Genomic DNA, 19,410 nt, shown 5'->3' on the forward strand with positions numbered 1-19,410 from the left:
TCGTTGTTAGTTTGAAACTTCTTGTAGCATTGGTATGGCCGAAAATTAGTTTGGAGGCAACTGTAGCTTAGTTCAGACCATGGTACAATAACCAGGTAAAAGCATCAGAGTTGCATTTTACATGTTTTTTCATTCGAAGGTGGTCATAAAATGTCAAACCTTGTTTATGTTTACATTTTTTGTTTATTTACTTTTGATGTGAAAATTTATTAGCTAATTCTTTACTTTAGCTCACAACTACTAAAACTCGTCCAAAAATATCGGGAGAGGTGTCAAAAGACGCGCTTTGGACCCAGGACCACGAATCCGAAAACGGAAATTGAAAATTTTATTTCTTTCCAGATATATTTACAAAGTTGAAAATTTTCATGTGGCTGTTGTAATTTTGATGGTGTCGGGTACCCACAAAAAAACTGTGGGTAAAAGTGTTTTGCACGGATATAGATTTGGTCTCCCATGGTAATTTTTTATAAGCGCGGCCGAAGGCCGTCAACGCAGAAAGGTGTTCTGCGCGAAATTACCATGGATCCCACCCCCGGTTTCGGAGGTACCCGCGGGTCTTTTTTCGGTTTTTCGTTAATATCTTTTGAACGAATTAAAATTTTTATTTTCCGCCTTCGGATTATTAATACTGATGTCAAGACGCGTCGCTCGACACCTCTCTCAATATTTTTGGTAGCGTACTAGCAGTCGACCCCTCAACTAGACTATTACCTGCGCAAAAATACTATGGATTCTACCCCCGGTTTCGGAGCGCTCCGGTGCCATTTTTCAGTTTTTTAGGAATATTTTTTGACAGAAATAAAATTTTTAATTTTCGCTTTCGGATTCGTCGTTCTGAGTCCAAAACGCATTTTTTTGATACCTCTCCCGATATTTTTGCACGAGTTTTTCCAGTTGTGAGCTAAAGTAAAGAATTACCCCGCAAGATCAAGGAAGAGGGAAAATTGGAAAAAGCTTGTGGCGTTAGCTTCCCTAAAATGGCTTAATTTTTTCGCTCCATTTTCAGGCCTGTGACCTTATTGTGGGAGCTCAGAGAGTAAATTTGATGCCCAACTCCACTCCATCGCTATATTTACCGTCTTTGATGTAAATATTGTTCCCCGAATGTTGTAAGATAAAAAATATAATATAATTTTATGTATGATTTAGCAGTGCTAATCAAGAGTTTGTAAAAAACGGAAGTTGTCACATCGTCCCCAACGGTCATTCCTACAGTTATCCACCAAAATATCGGACAATACTTTCGCCGCTACAATGTGAAGGAAGGACGAAGGATAAATAATAAAGTCCCTTCTACATGTTCGCTTTTTCTTAAGTGACACCGTTGGAGCGAAAGGTCAATACTTCGCACGGAACAGCTGCAGCACAGAAACGGATATGCATGATGTACCACGAATAAGTCGTGAAACCCAGACGCAGTAACCTCCCCTAGTTTCAGGGCCACCATTAGTTTACAAAGAGCGAAAATATACTATACAAGTATACGCAAAACGGCCCTTATCAGGGCCACCACTAGTCAACAAAGAGAAAAAAAAATGCTAAACAATTATACCTACGAAAAGCGACCCTTATCAGGGCCACAAACAGTTTGCGAAGCGAAAATATTGTTAGACAATTATGTTTTACATGCTATAGATTTACTTTTGGATTATTTATATCATCCATATGATGACAAGAAAAAAATTGGAGTATAACCGATACTGGAGTTGAAAACGGCAATATTCCAAGCCGAACTTTCACCGTAGCAGGTACCGATACCAGATCTAACCTAAATCAGAAATTGATATAAAAGCCTCCTGGCTAGAGCCAGAAGGAAAACCCGGAACCGTAATTGAAGTCAGTACTACAACCGAACTAGTATCCAAAAATTAAACCGAAAGCAAAATCGGTACCGAACAGAGGAGCCAAAAGAAAAATTTGATCAAAACAACCATCTTTAATTAAAAAAGATTACATTAAAGACATGGAGTACATATCCTTCAAAGAAATCTGCACGTCAAATACCGACACGACGAGTTTCCAACGTTAAACGTTATTATGTATATATGTATCTTCGATATTTATTAGGTTACTAAATTACTTAATTTTTATTTTACAAAATACATGAAATTTTAAAATAAATCAGTACTTATTGATGAACATACTATTAACTCAGCATTTTATATACAATCTCATCCCAAATTTTCAACATCTCTTAGAGGCAGTAACGTTAGAATTCATACATACATGTATTGAAAATAAGGTCCACTACAAAAAACATTTAGCAATAGCATTTCCCAATATAATTTTAATACTACAAAAAAACGACCTTAGGCAGATAAAGTAGGAACAATATAATTCCTAAAAAAGTTGTATCTCATACATGTTTGATGCAGGTATCGGTAATATAATCAACCTCTTCAATGGTGGTAAAACAACCAATACCAAATCTATAAAAATTTAACAATAAATTACTTTCAAATTAATTAAACAATTCAGTACGGTAAACTCGTATACCTTATTGAACTATGTGCCGAATCCTTATCAGTTCCAATCGCACGTAGGTTCCAGTGATGCAGAAGTACATGCTGAGGCACTAGACAACGCGACATCTTTTAAGGCCATAAGTAATGATAAATTTAATAAATCACTATACCTTTGCTCTGGATCACCATTACATATACCATGTGATAATCTTGAAGTGATGCGATCATATAAACGTTTCGACAGAAAATCTATAAATTTCTTATCATATTCCATTTCTTTGAGTGCAAGATAACATGCAGCACCAAATCCAATAACAATAATCCGAAGGCGGAAAAGAAAAATTTTAGCTCGTTCAATAGATATTCCCAAAAAACCGAAAAATGACCCGGAGTGCGAGACCGGGGTGGGATCCATAGTATTTTTGCGCTGGCGGCCTTCGGCCGCGCTTATAAACAATTAATCTGGGTGGGTCCAACACCGGTTTGGAGACCAAAACTATATATACGCAAAACACTTATGTCCACAATTTTTTTTGTGGGTACTAAATATCATCAACATTACAACGGGCCCATGAAAATTTTCAATTGAAAATTTTCGACTTCTTTTGCAAATATCTTTTGTCCAACACAAAATAATTTACCTCCGCCTTCTGATTATTGCTGTAGAGGTCTTTTAACACCTCTCTCGATATTTATGGACGCATATTATCAGTGTCATGCTGTCGTATAGAATTACCAAGAGTTGATGCGCTGGAAACGTTGAAGAAGTGATTCAGCTGCTATATGTAAATAAATAATAACAATAAATTGAATATATATCATTTAAAAATCAGCTAATTACCTTTATTTTCCATTAAAAATGTCTTTTCCTCCAGCTTCATCAGCAAACCAACTTTTTTCTTTTGGCTTTGTTGACGAAAATTACATGTGACATTTTTCTTCTTCCATCACTTTTGAAAGAAGAAACTGAAAGAACGATTGACAGTTTATGTACCAGCGGCAACAACAAAATACACGGGAGGGTTGCATTTTTGCTAATGCTTCTACCTGGTAATTGTACCATGGTTCAGACCCAGAGAAAAAAAACACGTGCAATTTTCTCACATACACAGCCGCCCCTTTTGTGAGCAATGAAAAATAAATGGTTATGTAAAGTGTAGCAGACACATTTAGGATTTAGCACACGATTCTTTCGTTTTTCCTTCCGTAAAACTTGCACCTTTCACTAAACTGCTGCGGTTTAGTTGTTTTTTTTTTTTTTTATAAACGCATTAGCGGCGTCTCCTTACACAAATGAATTGCAGTCAATTTTTCACATAGTTCTAACGCCAATATGTGACAACTGTGCCGCTTTTGTCGCACTATATCAAAGATTATCGAAAACAAAGATGTTGCAGGGACGAAAAATCGTGTGAAGCAAGCTTCACAAAACTTCTAGTAGGTCACATTCACCACTTACCACAGCAGAATTTGTTAACTACCACTGTCTGTATTTGTTATTTAATAATTATTTGTACACCTTTTATTCAGGTAATGTGTTCAGAATTTTACCTTTTACTCTCTAAAACTCCAATCAGTGTATTTCTGTGCTTAAATTATGTTAAAAATTGTGTTAAAGTTTTTGGTGTGGTGAAAGTGACCTACTAGAATTTTGTTACGCTCCGCTGCTTTCCACCGAAGTTTGAGCCTGCAACATCTTTATTTTCGATAATCTTTGACTATATTAATTTATATCAGTTTCTTTATTTATTGGCTTCTTCTCACTAACGAAGCGTTAAAAGCGCCGCGCCCAATTTGTGCGACCGAACTACCGCAAAATTTTATAACCAGCGCCACATAACGCATCAAAACTAAGAATTACTGGCTACGCCGAGTTTTTCCACCATCTCCCTTCAAAGTTGGCCACACACGTCCTGGTGTCGTCGAAAAAAATGTTTTCCCTTCCACTCAGCGATGGAAAAACGCAGTTATCTAACTGTGGCGGCGATTATCGATTAGTTCATTGTTATCGTTAGCTCATCCCTACAGCACTATGCATGTCGCGTTCCGGTTGTCAAACCCTTGTATTGATGATAAGTGAATGGAACGTGGAGAAAGCGTAAAACTTTGCAACTTTTGTGTCCTGTGGGAACGTTGTGCGCCAAATTGGGTAAAACTTTACCACCACGCAGTGCATAATTGCTAATGCATAGGTTGCATTTTACGTTCGCCATCTCCTTTTGACAATCTCTATGCCAGTACAATGAAACGAATAAAATCAGCTGATGAGATGAGCCACCTACACCATTGCGCCAGGTGTTATTGAAAATTCGTCAATTGCCGTCATTCAGTGAGTTTTACAGCTCCGGCTCACGCTCAATTCTGACGGCAATGCTCTGGATCATTGAGAGACTTGAGAAGCAGATATCGCTGTATCCGTATCTCCTAACGTAATCAGCTGTTTATCGTTACGACGGTAAACCAAAACCCAATTGGTTGGCTACGATACGGTTACGACCTTAGCGGCACCAATAATCGATTGCATTGATTCTCATAAGATTGGTCGAATCAGCTGTTATAAGGTTACCGATACGGTTACCGATAAAGCACCAATGCCGTATGTCGTATCGCTGTATCCGTATCCCTAACGTAATCAGCTGTTTATCGTTACGATGGTAAACCAAAACCCAGTTGGTTGGCTACGATACGGTTACGACCTTAGCGTCACCAATAATCGATTGCATTGATTCTCATAAGGTTGGTCGAATCAGCTGTTAAAACGTTACCGATACGATTACCGATAAAGCACCAATGTCTCCAGCTTATCTCATACGGCGAAAGGCTAAGCAGCGACATCTTCTTTTGAAAAAGTAGGTATATTAAAGGCCGCGTCGCCAACCTAAAAAGAAGTAATTAACAAATTATCTGGCTCACAAATTGAACCAGACTTCTATCTGGATTTATCTGGCTCAAATCGTTGTTGTTGCATTTACATGCAAAATTATTTACCTGGCTCAGGATTTTGCCACCGGATGATAGCTAATGTCATGGGAATTTTTGGCGATGCCACCCGCACGAAACTAACAAAATTTTGTTTTGACCACCCCAGGCAGACATGAGTGAGGGTGAATCCTACCTTTTTCCTATCACAACCCTTCAAAAAACGCAAGTACTCCATAAATAGTGTAAGGAATACTCCTTTAGGAGTATAGGAGTGTACCAAAACTAATCTGTATTCATACAAAAAATGTGCTCCAATTAACATTGCGATGTCCTAGGAGAGGAGTAGGTGATCCCACTCCCGCTTTGTTTGTGTGTATTCCATAGAGTACATACGTGATAGTACTTTCACTGTAGTACTCCATGGAGCACCCACAGAGGATCATATACCAAAGTACTGAAGAGGAATTGTGTCGGAGAGAATTTAATTTAAAATGAAGGTAAATGAAGATAGGCAATACATACTATACAGTATGTATACTTAAACCAGTGCGCGGTTGCATTTTATCAGAGTTGCCAAAGTAAAATTCTATTATTAGTTATTTGCATGCAATATTTTACTTTTGGCAAATCTGTTCGATCGTCATCGTGTCGTGATCACTGTCGTTAAACAACGAGCTATGATCGGCTGATGGTGGTCCGCAAACGCATTGCAAAGGAGTATTGTTAGAGTACTCCAACATGAAGAAAATGGAACACGTAATCCAACAATTTTTGCAGGGTACTTTAAGCTGAGTTGCATTTGATAGTTTAATCAAACTTTGTAGTATTTATAGTTGAAATAGTTTCATATATTTCCACGGAAATATAAATAATAGTAGACTTTAAGCCTCCAACATTGCGGCAACAATCGGACATAGCAAAATTAATTTAAATTAGAGTCAAAGAAGTCTAGAAAAACTTAACAAAATATAAAGCGCCACATGTGTAACATTGCTGTTTTTTCATTTAAAAATGCTGTTACCAGATTATTGTATTACACAAATATAATGAACTTGGGTACAGAAATTCAGAAATCATAGAAAATGTTTTACCGATATACTTGGTTGTTGTGTTTAAAAAGTTTTTCACAATAATTTGAAAAACTCTACGTTTTCTATGCTTTTTACACTTAGAGGAGTAACCTCATGTAATAAATAAAATTTTCAATGAAAATCAATAACTCTGAACTGAATATTTTTCGCAATGAAAAAAATTAAAATGCTGTGTAACAGAAGCAACATTTTTGGGACTACATAAACCCTGTTTCAATCTTTTACGTCCCTGCACAGAACCATAATTGACCGTTTTCCACCGAAACAACAATGGCAACCCAGATTTTCCCGTTATGCTAACCTAAGCGAATGCCTGTCAGAAAGAAGTCAACACACTTGTACTTATACACTATGGACAAAATGTCAAAATGAAATGGAAACAAAGAAATGGCATCTCAAAATGAAAACGGCAGAACTTACATAGAAAATCAAAATTAAACAGACTTCTAAGTCAAGTTAAGTGTTGCTAAGTTTTGAGTAATCAGTCACGTGCAATGTTCATTTAACAGAACTGTAAGTGACAGTTCTCAAGTCAAGTCAAGTCTATGCTAAGTATCAGTAATGGCCCCTTTATAATATCTAATACTGCCTTATACACCTACGAATGTCAACACAAGATAAAAAAACAATATTTGAGGAATTTTCTTTTGGATATTGGAATGGAATACATGAAATCCAGTTGGTCTTGTAATCGTGGCCAACTTCAAGCAAATACGAATATTGTAGACGAGACATGCGTGGACTGTGGAACGCCCAGTGCTGCACACAATTTTCCTTTATTAGTTATGTTGAAGCCGTCGTAAAAAAACATTCAGTCGACGCGGTGTTTTTAAATTTGTGAAAATAGCAAAAAAAAAAAAGTGGTTAGATGAGCTGAAAAGCAGATATAATAAAGTGGATAAAGAACAAAATATACTGTAAAAACTCGCTTGTGCGCAAAATTAACAACCAATAAAATGTGATTTAAGCAAAAATTTTAAATTCAATTTGGTTAAATTAACGTAAAAAAAAGTTTGTCATAGTAGAGTGAGTTTAAAAAAAATCCAATAAGAAAAAAGTTAGAAATTATAATTGGATAAAAAATAGAGCTCTGAAGTACGAGTGTTACACCACCACCACAGAGCTTTTAGAAGTAGAGACGTCCGCGTCGACGTCGTACCTTGACTTGCAGCACTGTGTCGGTGCTGGGATCACGTAGTTTTTTGTAGTAGTTTTGTGCTGAAAGTGAGGGGTAGATTAGGGAATTAACTAACTTATAGTCAGTATAGTGGACAAATACAGACAAAAAAAGTTGGGAAAAATATATTAATGAGCTCATAAAAAGTTATATACCTGTGTATTTGTATATTATATCAAGTCAAGAGTAGATAACAAATATGCATGCATAAATAGATAAATATTGAAATATACACTTTGTTTAGTGCGTACAGAAGCATTTTGACCTGGCTCTTCCTTTATTTAATTATTCATGTGTTTTCTTATTTTGGCCAACTACATTTTATTATTTGCCAGCTTTGCCAGCGCTACCGACGTTGGTGCCACTTGTGTTTTTGCCTTTTTTGGCGTTGCCGTGTTGTTTTTGTTGCTGCTGCCATTCATTGATTTTTCAACGTTTTCGTGTGAAACAATACTAGAGCGTAGAGCGCGTACAAAATACGTGCATGTGTGTATACATATGTGCACAAAATAACAACAAAAACGAAAAATGCAAAACGCAAACCTGACGTTGATGACAAAGAAAAGATATTTTTTCTAATTGGCCAAATACGATTGGGTGAAAAAAGTTTGTAGGCACTTGAATGACAAGTGGAAATTCCTCATTCATACTTACTCGCAAAAACAAAAACCTTATTGCTGAGTAATGCGGGTGGGTGTGAAAATAGCAAGTGGTTTATGCTTTTGTCTCTATGAACCGGTAACTTGAGGCTCTTTATTAAGTTTTTAGTTTAGGGTTTTGAGAATTGGCTTACGAATTTTATTACAATTTTCAATGTAAAAAAAAAAAAATTTAGAAACATATGTACCAAGATACATACATATGTATGAAATAAGTAGTCATAAAGCACTCTCTAACCGTTTTGCTTGAAACGTGTATTTATTTGTAAATTAGATTCTACTTTATCGCTAAAATTGTAATTCCTCTTTCCCTATGGCGTGCACACGTTGTCCTATGCTGGTTTTAATTTTCGCTGGTGTGTCAATTTTGGTAGACGAGTACTAAATACACCCAGCAAGAATCAAAGCTGGAGTCGCATTTTAAACGAAAACTTGTCTAGAAGATCTTATTGCAGGATGCCCTTCTTATTTTAAATAGAAAATATGTATCTTTATTCTGGATCCTTACAGCGAGGAAGACAGGACGAGTAAAACATTAAAATACCGGGGAACACTGATTGAATTGTGGCAAAAAAAAAAAAATTAATAAACAACAAAAACAATAAAAATTTACAATGAAATAATGCAAAATAAAAGGAAATAAATGAAAGTTATAAAAAGCAATAAAAGAACAAATTAAAAGAAATAAAATAAAACATATACATAGATATGTATATGCAAATAAAATGAAAGAAAACAAAGATAAAAAAGAAATTAAACAAAAATATCACGAAATACCGTGTTTAATTCTCATACATTCTTATATAAACATACACAATTAGTTATATATAACTATTTTTAAGTTATTATGTTTTATAATTCTTGTATTTACCTATAAGTTGATGTACTATAAAAGACTATGTCTTAACGATACAGCCATTCTTTACTATATAAATAAATAAATAAATAAATAAATAAATAAATAAAAACATACAAATATTTAAAATAAAAAAGTTAAAAAAATGGAGTTATTCCATGAACTAAAGTATAATAAAAAAACAGATTAATAAATAAAATAAAAAACGGCATGCCATATATGTATATACATATGTATATTTAAACAAAGAAAGAAAGTGAAGTAAATAAAAATAAAAAAAATGTACGCAATTTCGTGAAGAATTTTGATGTCTCTTTTCGCGGGACTTGAACCTAGGTATGGTAGAATACTACTTTAATAAATTGACGAACTGGGATTCAAGGGGATGGTTTATAGCTCCTCCTACCCTTGCCGAATCTTGTTAATTTGGCAGGTGAGGTTCTGACAACCCAAAGATCCTCAAGAAACTAGGGGGTGAGGGCGGGATGGAAATAAATTTCACAAATTTTATTACTTACTTACTTAATTGGCGCTTAACCGTTTCAACGGTTATGGCCGTTCAACAAACCTGTAAGTTGGCTAAGGATACGTTGGATGCGATTTATAAAAAATGCACCCTATTAAATGCCTTATAAAGAATCTATGAAAGTGGGTAAAGAGTTCAAAATACTTGATTTATTACCTTGTCCTTGTGGAAGACCAAGGAACTTCAACCAAATAAAATTAACACCATTATACAAAAAAGTACGTCCCATTTCAACTCCTAAATAAAAGGATATGATGGAGTTACTAAGGTATATACAACCTATGCACCATGAATATTTTAACAACCTCACACATAATCTAAATGAGGAGAAATAATATGGCAAAAACTTCCATATTATCCTTAATAAATAAATGAATATAAATTAAATTTTTTAATAAATTAATTAATATTAATTTTTAAAATCATTTTTTTAATTACATAAATAAACATCTGTATCTAACTTGAAAACTTCCCAATTTATTTTAAAGCTGTTACATTCATCTACATCAAAGATAAAATATTTACAATTTCTTTTATTTAATTTCTTAAAAATAAGTGGACTTATTCCTTTTCACAAACAAAACAGTAATTTTATTAACTTTGAAAGTGGTTGAAGTCCATTTTTGGTTCTGAAACACAGCTTATTTTTATAGTAAAGTTTATAAAACATATTACGCTATATATTCTAACATGTTTAAGGTCACAAAGCCATAAAAAAATTAATACTACTTAACAATATTTTTTAAACAAATCAAACACAAACCCTTAAATATCTCAATATAAGAAAAAATGGACTTAAACCACTTTCAAAATAAACGACTCAAATAGTTATCAAAACTTTGCAACCAGATTACCTTTATAATAGGAAGTGTACCTGAGAAAAAGGACCAAAATCGGTTAAAAGCCACATTTGTTTTAATAGAAAAGTGTTTTGAAAGTGTTGTTATAATTAAAAAAAAAAAAAAAATTATTTACCTATAGTGGGCAATTTGGCACACATATTACCTTAATAAGAGCGATGATACATTTAGTGTTAAAAACGAAATATATTTCTAATCACTTCGTAAAATCAGTTGAAAACCAAGCCCGATTTTCATAATATTTAGTGCAGAAAAACTTAGGTAATGCAATCACCCCCAAATACAATCCATGCATTCCAGTTCATAGAATAACACTTTTTGATGCAGACTTTATTCCTTTTTAGAATAATAATAATATTACTCACAGGACGGAACGTGAAAAAGTTAGTTTAAAAAAATAGAGCTAACGATTTCTTCTCGAACATAAGCGAGAATTCCGAGACCCGAGAAATCGAGAGTTCGGCTTCTAGTGAGATACTGGAAGCTCGAAACAATCGTCAGTCTCGCGAGCCTTTCGACATTTGATGTGTAGAAATTTTCGCTTGTGCAATAAACTTTAATCTCGAGAAGTTCGCGAGCTACAACAACAACAACAACAACGAGTATTTTGAGAATATCGCGAGTAGCAGAGACTCGCGAGAAATTTTTTCTCGAACAAACTCGAGAAGTCTTGTTTAAAATCATTTGAGGTTAGCCAAAATTCCTACTGGGTGCATCCATACCTTCATAAATGCTCGTCATTAAGTTAGGCAATTTATATACAAAAGTGATAAAGTAATAGATAATAAAAGTGAGAGATTATACTTGGCCACATACATATGTACACACTATAAACTCGTTGATCTGACGAGTATTCTTGCCACCATTTCTCTCCCACGTTTAATTTACCGATTTTAATTTTATACTTGTTTTGAACAGATTTTGATCGTCTGTCACATTGAAAAGCATAAACTCTTCGCGGGCGTTGTTAACTTCAATATAGGTTTTTGTTGTTGCAAAATAATTTCTTTTAAATAAAAAAATATGCGCTAATTAAGTTAGAGCATACCTCAAAATAAGTATATTGGCAAGAGTTGTTCTATAACATAAATGCTGGTACTTAATTGGGGGGTACGATTTGGTCTTCAAACAAATTCTGGTAACACAATGGACACATTCAATCTATGTGAGGCCTTTATTGACAGAAAGGTTTAACCTAACTTACTACATACATATATTCGAGTTAGAAGTGGTATTTCTTGTAGCATATTTCAACGAGTGCTCCTACTATTATTTATAAGAACCACAGCCTAACGGATATATAAACGCATATCGGATCCGCCTTATAATTTAGTGTTCCTTGCCCGTAATCCGTTTATCTCTATGCGGCACAGCCCTAATATACCCGTGCCTATGTAAAAAATTACAAAACGACGAATTTTTTGTTATTTTAGTAGTAAAGGTGTAAAGTGTTTAATTATTTTGTTAGATGTCGAACATTAGTAATTACATATGTATGTACATATAATTTGAGATAGTTGTTATTTTTATTTTATTGTTGTGAAATATCAAACCTAATTATTATAGAAATGTAAATAATTACATTTGTTTGGTAACACATATGTACTTACATATAAACATAAACTTATGTTTCTGTATTGTTATTGTAATGGATAAATGTGGAAACCTTAAAGCCCCGTCACAATGGCAGTTGTTCATATACATAGATGCGTTTAACACAATCTTATGAATTATGAGTAGATTGCACGTATTTTTGGGGAGAACGGCATATCGACCGACACTAGCGCCATCTGACATGAAAAAGTAGCCATCTTCCAACTTTTGTTGCAAGCAAAGCATAAGAAGATGGATTTGGCATTTGCTTTGGCTAAGAATGCTTTCACACTTTGCAAGTGAAATTTTGTTTTCCCACTCGGTGGTAAATTTTCTAACATTTTTCACTATTAAAAACTGAAATTTAATAAATGAATAGGACACAAAATATGTTAGCAAGTATATTTCCTGTATATGTAGTTAGATTGCTTATAACAGTGATTCCCAAAATTGTGTACGTGAATGGGCATGGCGAAATAAACTTCAATTGCCAACTCTGAAGTTCCTTAATATTCACAAACGCAAGATTTTGCGTGATTATAGCGATGTTACTGGCATGCATAAGAATGCATTGAACGCATCTATATGAAATACTTCATTGTGCCTCGGCCATTACTTTGACATACATATTTCTTATACTTCAGGAAGTAAACAAAAATTAGTTGTATAAATATGTACACTATCAAAAATGTTAGCCTATATCTATTTGTACAACATAAGTATACATTCAATTTGGTTTGGCCTTTAGGTTATACCAGTTTTCTTGAAAATGAGTGCGTGAAACTTGATTTCAATTTTAAACCATAGAAGTCTTCACAGAAGTTAAAAAAGTCAAATTTGCGTTCGGTAGATTTCGCGTTCACGTTGTTGTTGAATCAGAATCATGTGCTCTTTTTACTGAACTATGACAAAAAACATAATATAACACTTCATATAAAAAAAGAGTTGTGAAAAAGTATCTATGAGTTGAAAAGGTAACTTGGCCTTTAGCCCTGTATTTAGAGATTCTTCTTTATTCGATAACAGTATGACTTTTCTTTTCGAACCTTAAAGATTATTTAATCAAAGTAATAAATTATACTAAAAATTTTGCACCTACATAAGTGAACATTTCTATCGGTGATATAGCCTGGATCGCATTTTATTAAATAATATAAGATTTGTATATATACCGAACATTATATAATAGTCAGCGGGAGCTTCAATTGCACATTTCATTTCAGATAAATTTCTTTTCTACATAACACGTGGCACCGCCCATTTAAAAAAAATGTCTCCCCATTTCCTCTTACAATAAAACATGATAAGTGAAATATCATTGATTCTACGACCCTCTTAAACTTGTTTTATATCTAAGTTGCCGTGGTCTTTAACCTATCCCGTCCATTTTTACTAGAAATATTTTCTGCTGTAGGGAAAATCTGTGTACCCAATTTTATTACGACCCGTTAATTTTTCTTCGAGTTATGGCTCCCGAAACATAGAAAATTTCTTACTCATAAAAGGGGTGGTGCCACGCCATTTTTTTTTAATTTTAAGTTTTTCCTATTTATTGTTATAAATTCACTTGGGAAATGAAATACCATTGATATAAAGCTCTTTTTTGAAAAGATATAGCTTATTTTATTCGTCCACGACTCTTCTAAAAATCTTTTATATACAAGTGGGCGTGGTCCTTAACCGATTTCGTTAATTTTTCTTCAAAGCATTCCTTATAGTAAAGGCAACCTCTCTGGCGAATTTTGCTACGATAGGTTTAACGGTTTTTGATTTATGATTAATAATATTTGTAAAATTGATTTTGTCACAAGTGGGCGTTGCCCCGCCCATTTAAATTTTTTTTTTAAATTTTTATCAAGAGTCTCAGTATCAGTCCACATGTCAAAATTCAACATTCTAGGTGTATTATTTACTAAATAATCAGGTTTTTTCTGAATTGGTGAAGATATCTCAATATTTACTCAAGTTATCGTGTTAACGGACAGACGGACGGCTCAATCAATTTTTTTTTCGATACTCATGATTTTGATATATGGAAGTCTATATCTATCTCGATTCCTTTATACCTGTACAACCAACCGTTATCCAATCAAAGTTAATATACTCTGTGTGCAAACCACGCTGAGTATAAAAAGAGATGAGTATAATATAAACTACGAAGGGAGTATGGCTGTTCTTCGTTTGTGCGCATATGTACATACATACACTCAGAGAAAAACGCCGTTTTAAAATCCAGCACCACCGGACTCAATTCAAGCTTTTCATGTTCTTACTTTTTTGTTCTTGAAAAACGAACGACCTGTTCTCAAAACAACAACCTTGTTCTTGAACTGACAACCATTTTCTTGAAAATAGAACGGCTGGTCATAAAATATGAACAAATGTTCTATTAATGAGAACAATGTTCTTAAATTAAGTTCAAGAAAAAAGAAATGGTACAATTTGTGTGCACTACAATGTTAAATACAACATTTGGCACAAGTTTTCAAGCAGTTGTAGTGGCCCAGCGGCTATGATGTTGCTGCTGCGATCGTGTGGCGCGAGTTCGATCACCGTCAAACTCTGAAGTTTTTTAAAAGAATTTTTTTATATTTTATTTTTTTAACTCTTATTTTTCGTTCAGTTCCATTCACATATGCACAAGTAATTCTAAAACTTGTTATGAAATGTTTTAAATATATATTCAGATTGCATCATCAAATAAGAAAAATTTCTCGATAAGAGAAATATATGAAAAAATGCATATTATGCGTTTTTTCAAACATTTTGGCTTTTAGTAATAGTTTTTTTGTTATTAATATTTTTTATTAATAACAAAAAATTTATTTATTAATAAAAAATAAACAAATAAATGGGTTCTGATTGAAAAAATTACCTTCCCACTCCTACCTCCCACAAAGATCAAGCACAAACCGTTCTTGAATTGAGACCGAAAAATGTTAAATCGACCACAAATCGTTCTCGAAGCGTGAGAACGAAAAATCTTAAATCAAGACCAACGGTGCGCTTGGAAAAACCGTTCTTAAAACAAGCCCATCGGTTACGAGTTAGGAAAAAACATACTTAACAGACTTTTGTCAACGAATGTTCTTAATTTTGAACTTGTTTCGTTCGTTTTAGAACGATTTTTTCTCTGAGTATATGTAGATCTGAGAAAGGGTCATGCTCGCTTCATAGTTTGTTAAATACTAGTCTCATTCTTAATTTTGTTTGCGACCAAACCTTTACGAAACTATTTGTTTCCATCTCTGAGAATGCTGACCCCTGCTATAAATCCAAACCACCTGCCTACATTATCCGGAATTAATTCAGTTATGTATGTATGTATTGGTTACAGTATAGTGGGGCTTCGTGCTGAAAATGTTTGAAGAAAAGCATGAAAAAAAAATTAGAAAAAAGGGGAGCGCTTAAGTTTTGATCTGTACATAATTATATTTTTATGTTACTACCTACCTTTAGCATGTTGTTATTGTCTTTATTAATCGTATGAAACCTTTCCTTTTTCAGAAATTTATGTGAAATCTTTCGTTCAGATGTTTCAACATTCCCCGCAAATGTTAAAAAATTAATGAACAGAGCTAAAGCTGGTAGTGACAAAAATTAAAAATTGTGCGAACCGCATTAAACAAATTTCAAAAACAAAAACTTAAAAAAAGCTTACTTAAAAGAAAAATATATCTGCTTACAGAAACATACATACATATATCATATACTTAATAAATAGTAAAAACAAATAAAAATAATCCATCCCGTTAAAAGCAATTACCTAAATAGAGTTCATTTCTTACAAAAAACAAAACAAAAATTGAAACAATTTTAAAAGTGCTTGTGCTTTAAACTTAAAACAAAAAAAAGTCTACAAATCATAAAGATTAAAATTTTAAAGTTACATCAATTAAAATATGAAAAATATTTCAACTATGCTTGCACAACAATATGCAAATTTAACTTAATCAACAAAAGTTATGCCTAAATATATAAAAAAAATAATTCATATATACCTACATAAATATATAGTGAAGATTATCACTTAATAACTTAACCACATAATCTAAGCTTGTTTTAATCGTTTATACTAAAGCTAATTAAAAACTTACGCATATTAAAATTGCTCAGCCAATTTGATAAAACAATTAAAATATTGAATGGTTAAATGTTATCATATATCAAAATTGTGCTAAATACATGCACAAATTTAAATGTGCGCTAAAAATTGAGAAAAAAAATCTATGCATAAATATTTAAAACCAAATTCTACTCTGCAGTGTTGTTTGTTTTTGTTGTAATCCTTGCATCCATCCACCCACCATCAAATGTCCATTATAATACCTGCATTAATTATACGTACATATATACATACATACATCATAACCAATGTGTAAATAAAGTTCTATGTGTTGTGCATCATGTGTGCCCCAAATAAATTTAAATTAAATAGTGAAACCTAAAATCAATTTAAAAATTTGTCTTGTCAACAAAAAAAAAAAAATATATATATATATCTACATATATTGTATATAAAAAAAAAATAATAAAAATCAGTTAATTCAAATATTTAACATATTTGGATTTGTTTATTAATAAAACGGATTTGTCTGTTTGTTTGTGGGTGTGTGTGTGTGAACACACATTCCAATATAACGTGTAAAAAACAAATTTAAAAAACCAAAAAAATTTATAAAATTTACAAAATGGCGGACATAATACGTCCGCCGTTTAGTGAAATAAAACGGCCAGACGAAATCGTTAGGATGACCACAGCTGATAATTTGAAATTTGCCGTCCTCATTGGATTGATCGAAGTTGGTCAGGTGACCAATCGTGAGGTCGTCAACACAGTTTTACATTTGGTGAGTACTCAAAGAAACATAAATACATTGCTGTTAAACAATATTTTTAAAAGAAAAATTTTGTTTGTTTAAAATTCCAAAGTACCATATATTTCATATGTAAAGTTTGTATGACATTGTGCATCAGCATTTTTGGAGGCACAATATTTCCAACACTGTATGAAAAACCGTTAGCCATATTGTTAAGCCTTACGATCATTTTTCATTATTTGGTAAAATTTCTTTGCTATGAAGATTTTAAATATGCAATGCAAATTCTGAGTCATTTCAGAACGAGTAAAAACAATTTAAAGATGCATATCCAGTGCTGTTTAAAAATTGAAGTGCAAATCACATTACATATACAAAATTATATGTACACTGAAACTTTTTTATATTGAAAAAAGAAAAAAAATTATTTTAATTGTTTGAAGAATTTTGATTTATTCATTCTCTCAGTGCTGCAATATTTTTGAAAATTTTGTTGTTGTCAATTTGTAAGTGTAAATTTGAGTATCATACCAAAGTGCCTTGACTTCATATGGAAGTGCTTTTCCTTTGCACTTACATATGAAATTCAGGCACTTTCATATAAATCGAATTTATTTGTGAGGGCATATGGGAGTGCTATGAAATTTTGTTTTATCCAAAGTTTGTATCTGTGCCTATTCTTCAGGGCAAAACAAAAACAAAAGTGTTATAAGTGTATATGGGTTGAGCAGCTCTGTCCATATCGGATCAAAATACGCACAAATTTCAGAAGAAGAATACTTTAATCACGGCAGCTATAGTACTATTTTAAATTATTTATTGGAAAATTTATATTTCGAGTTCTCTTCGTGAAAGTCAATGATGTAAGAAGTACAATGATATTACATTATGTTGATTTTGGTGGGTTTTCAATTAACTTACGAAAAGGAAGGTTGGGATACGTTGGGCGAACGAGCCAAATAGTTTTTATTAAAAAATCTGGATGGAAAAAAGTATTGGTCCTGCCGATTCCTACTTCTTTTCAATAAATAATATAAACAAAATTATTGACTCTAACGTCTTACCACATCCTCTAGAGTTGAACGGGATCCATCCCTATTTCTGTGGTTTTCAATCGAGGAACTACCTTCCCATCATTCTTATGAGAATTTAAATATAAATCATAAAATAAGATATGAAGAATTGTTCTTCAAAAGTAATATGTTTAAACAAATAGTGGGTAAACAAATATGAAAGTAATTATGCATATATCAGCAGTTCATACCGATAAATTTATGTGTACTCAAGTATGAAAAGAGAAGAGTCAGTGTGCATAAAAACAAACAAAGACCTAAACAGCGTACGATCAAAAAAATTCCATCAAATATGAGAAGGAGAGTCGTTCATATAAAAACGATAAATAAGCTAAAATAAAAAATGTTTGCAGACCGGCCGGTTGTAGTTGTTTTATTAAGGCATAAAATGCTGATAACGCAAAACTTGTGCGTTGTATAACTACATCAAAGGGGAATGTCAAATGATAAGATAAACAATTGATGATGACGCAAACGAGAGAGAATGTGAATTTTTAGATAATTTTATGGGAATTGGCTTCGTTTGATGGACGGAGCTAAATTAAAAACAGCGGGGAAATGCGGAATGATATTTTTTTGTATGTTATAAGAATATGAAACACAATTTTTATACCTTTCATGAAAATAGAATGGTATATTAAGTTTGTCACGAATCTCAAAATTGTAGTTCCTCAAACGAGAACAGATAGATCCACTAATAAGTACACCGAAATCATCACGATGACGATCTGAGTTGATTCGTATGTCTCTTTGAGATATCTTAATGAAATAACGTTCGAATCGCTAAACTGTTGAATAAAGCACTCCAATATTCCGTATTGCAAAATGGTTTTTATTAGACTACTTTGGGAGTAGTACAATTATGCTTCATAATTATACTTCACTTCGCAACTGATAGCGTGTTTTATTTTTAGTCCTTCCGTTGACCTCTTTTTACAACTTTGTCTCAAACCATTACCCTTATTTTTACTTTTACTCTCACTTTCCATCTTCCTCTTGTTCTCTTTGCTTCTCCGACTTTTCTCCAACTTCTTCTACTTTTTCTTCCTATTTTCTCTTTTTTCTCTTCTATTTTCTTTCATGCCCTCCTTTTCAATGAGGATATATATTGAGTTGGCTTTTTTCCGTACATTATATTACAGAGGTAGTAAAAAAGGAGCAAAATAGTACCAACAGTGTTCCCACCATACTTCTTTAAAATTCATGGCCGCATTATGGGGCCGTCAAACTTCACCTGTGTTGTTTTATTGCGACATGGTGTAAGTCAAAAGCCAGTCTCTAATCAAATATTTCTTAATTGAATGCTAGGCTGATGCAAATAAACCATTCTTTTTTTAAAAAGTAATTCTAAATGAATTCAAACTC

General features: G+C 33.0%; 1 protein-coding gene across 9 annotated transcripts in view; it reads left to right on the forward strand.

The window, feature by feature from the left end:
• Positions 1-7,177: 7,177 nt before the first annotated feature.
• The window catches only part of rg (rugose), a 796,531-nt gene continuing 784,298 nt past the window's right edge, over positions 7,178-19,410 (forward strand). For 4 of the 9 annotated variants that reach the window (XM_067785956.1, XM_067785970.1, XM_067785971.1 and 1 more), the window contains exons 1-2: positions 7,178-7,507; positions 15,660-17,002. In XM_067785956.1, coding sequence (XP_067642057.1) covers positions 16,844-17,002 — 159 coding nt within the window. In that variant the 5' untranslated portion in view covers positions 7,178-7,507; positions 15,660-16,843. Of the gene's footprint in view, positions 7,539-8,827; positions 9,510-15,659; positions 17,003-19,410 lie in introns of all 9 variants that reach the window. The other 5 variants (XM_067785957.1, XM_067785961.1, XM_067785960.1 and 2 more) reach the window with 5 other exon arrangements.

Source organism: Eurosta solidaginis, chromosome 4, assembly GCF_040869045.1.
Source record: "Eurosta solidaginis isolate ZX-2024a chromosome 4, ASM4086904v1, whole genome shotgun sequence".
NCBI lineage: Eukaryota > Metazoa > Arthropoda > Insecta > Diptera > Tephritidae > Eurosta > Eurosta solidaginis.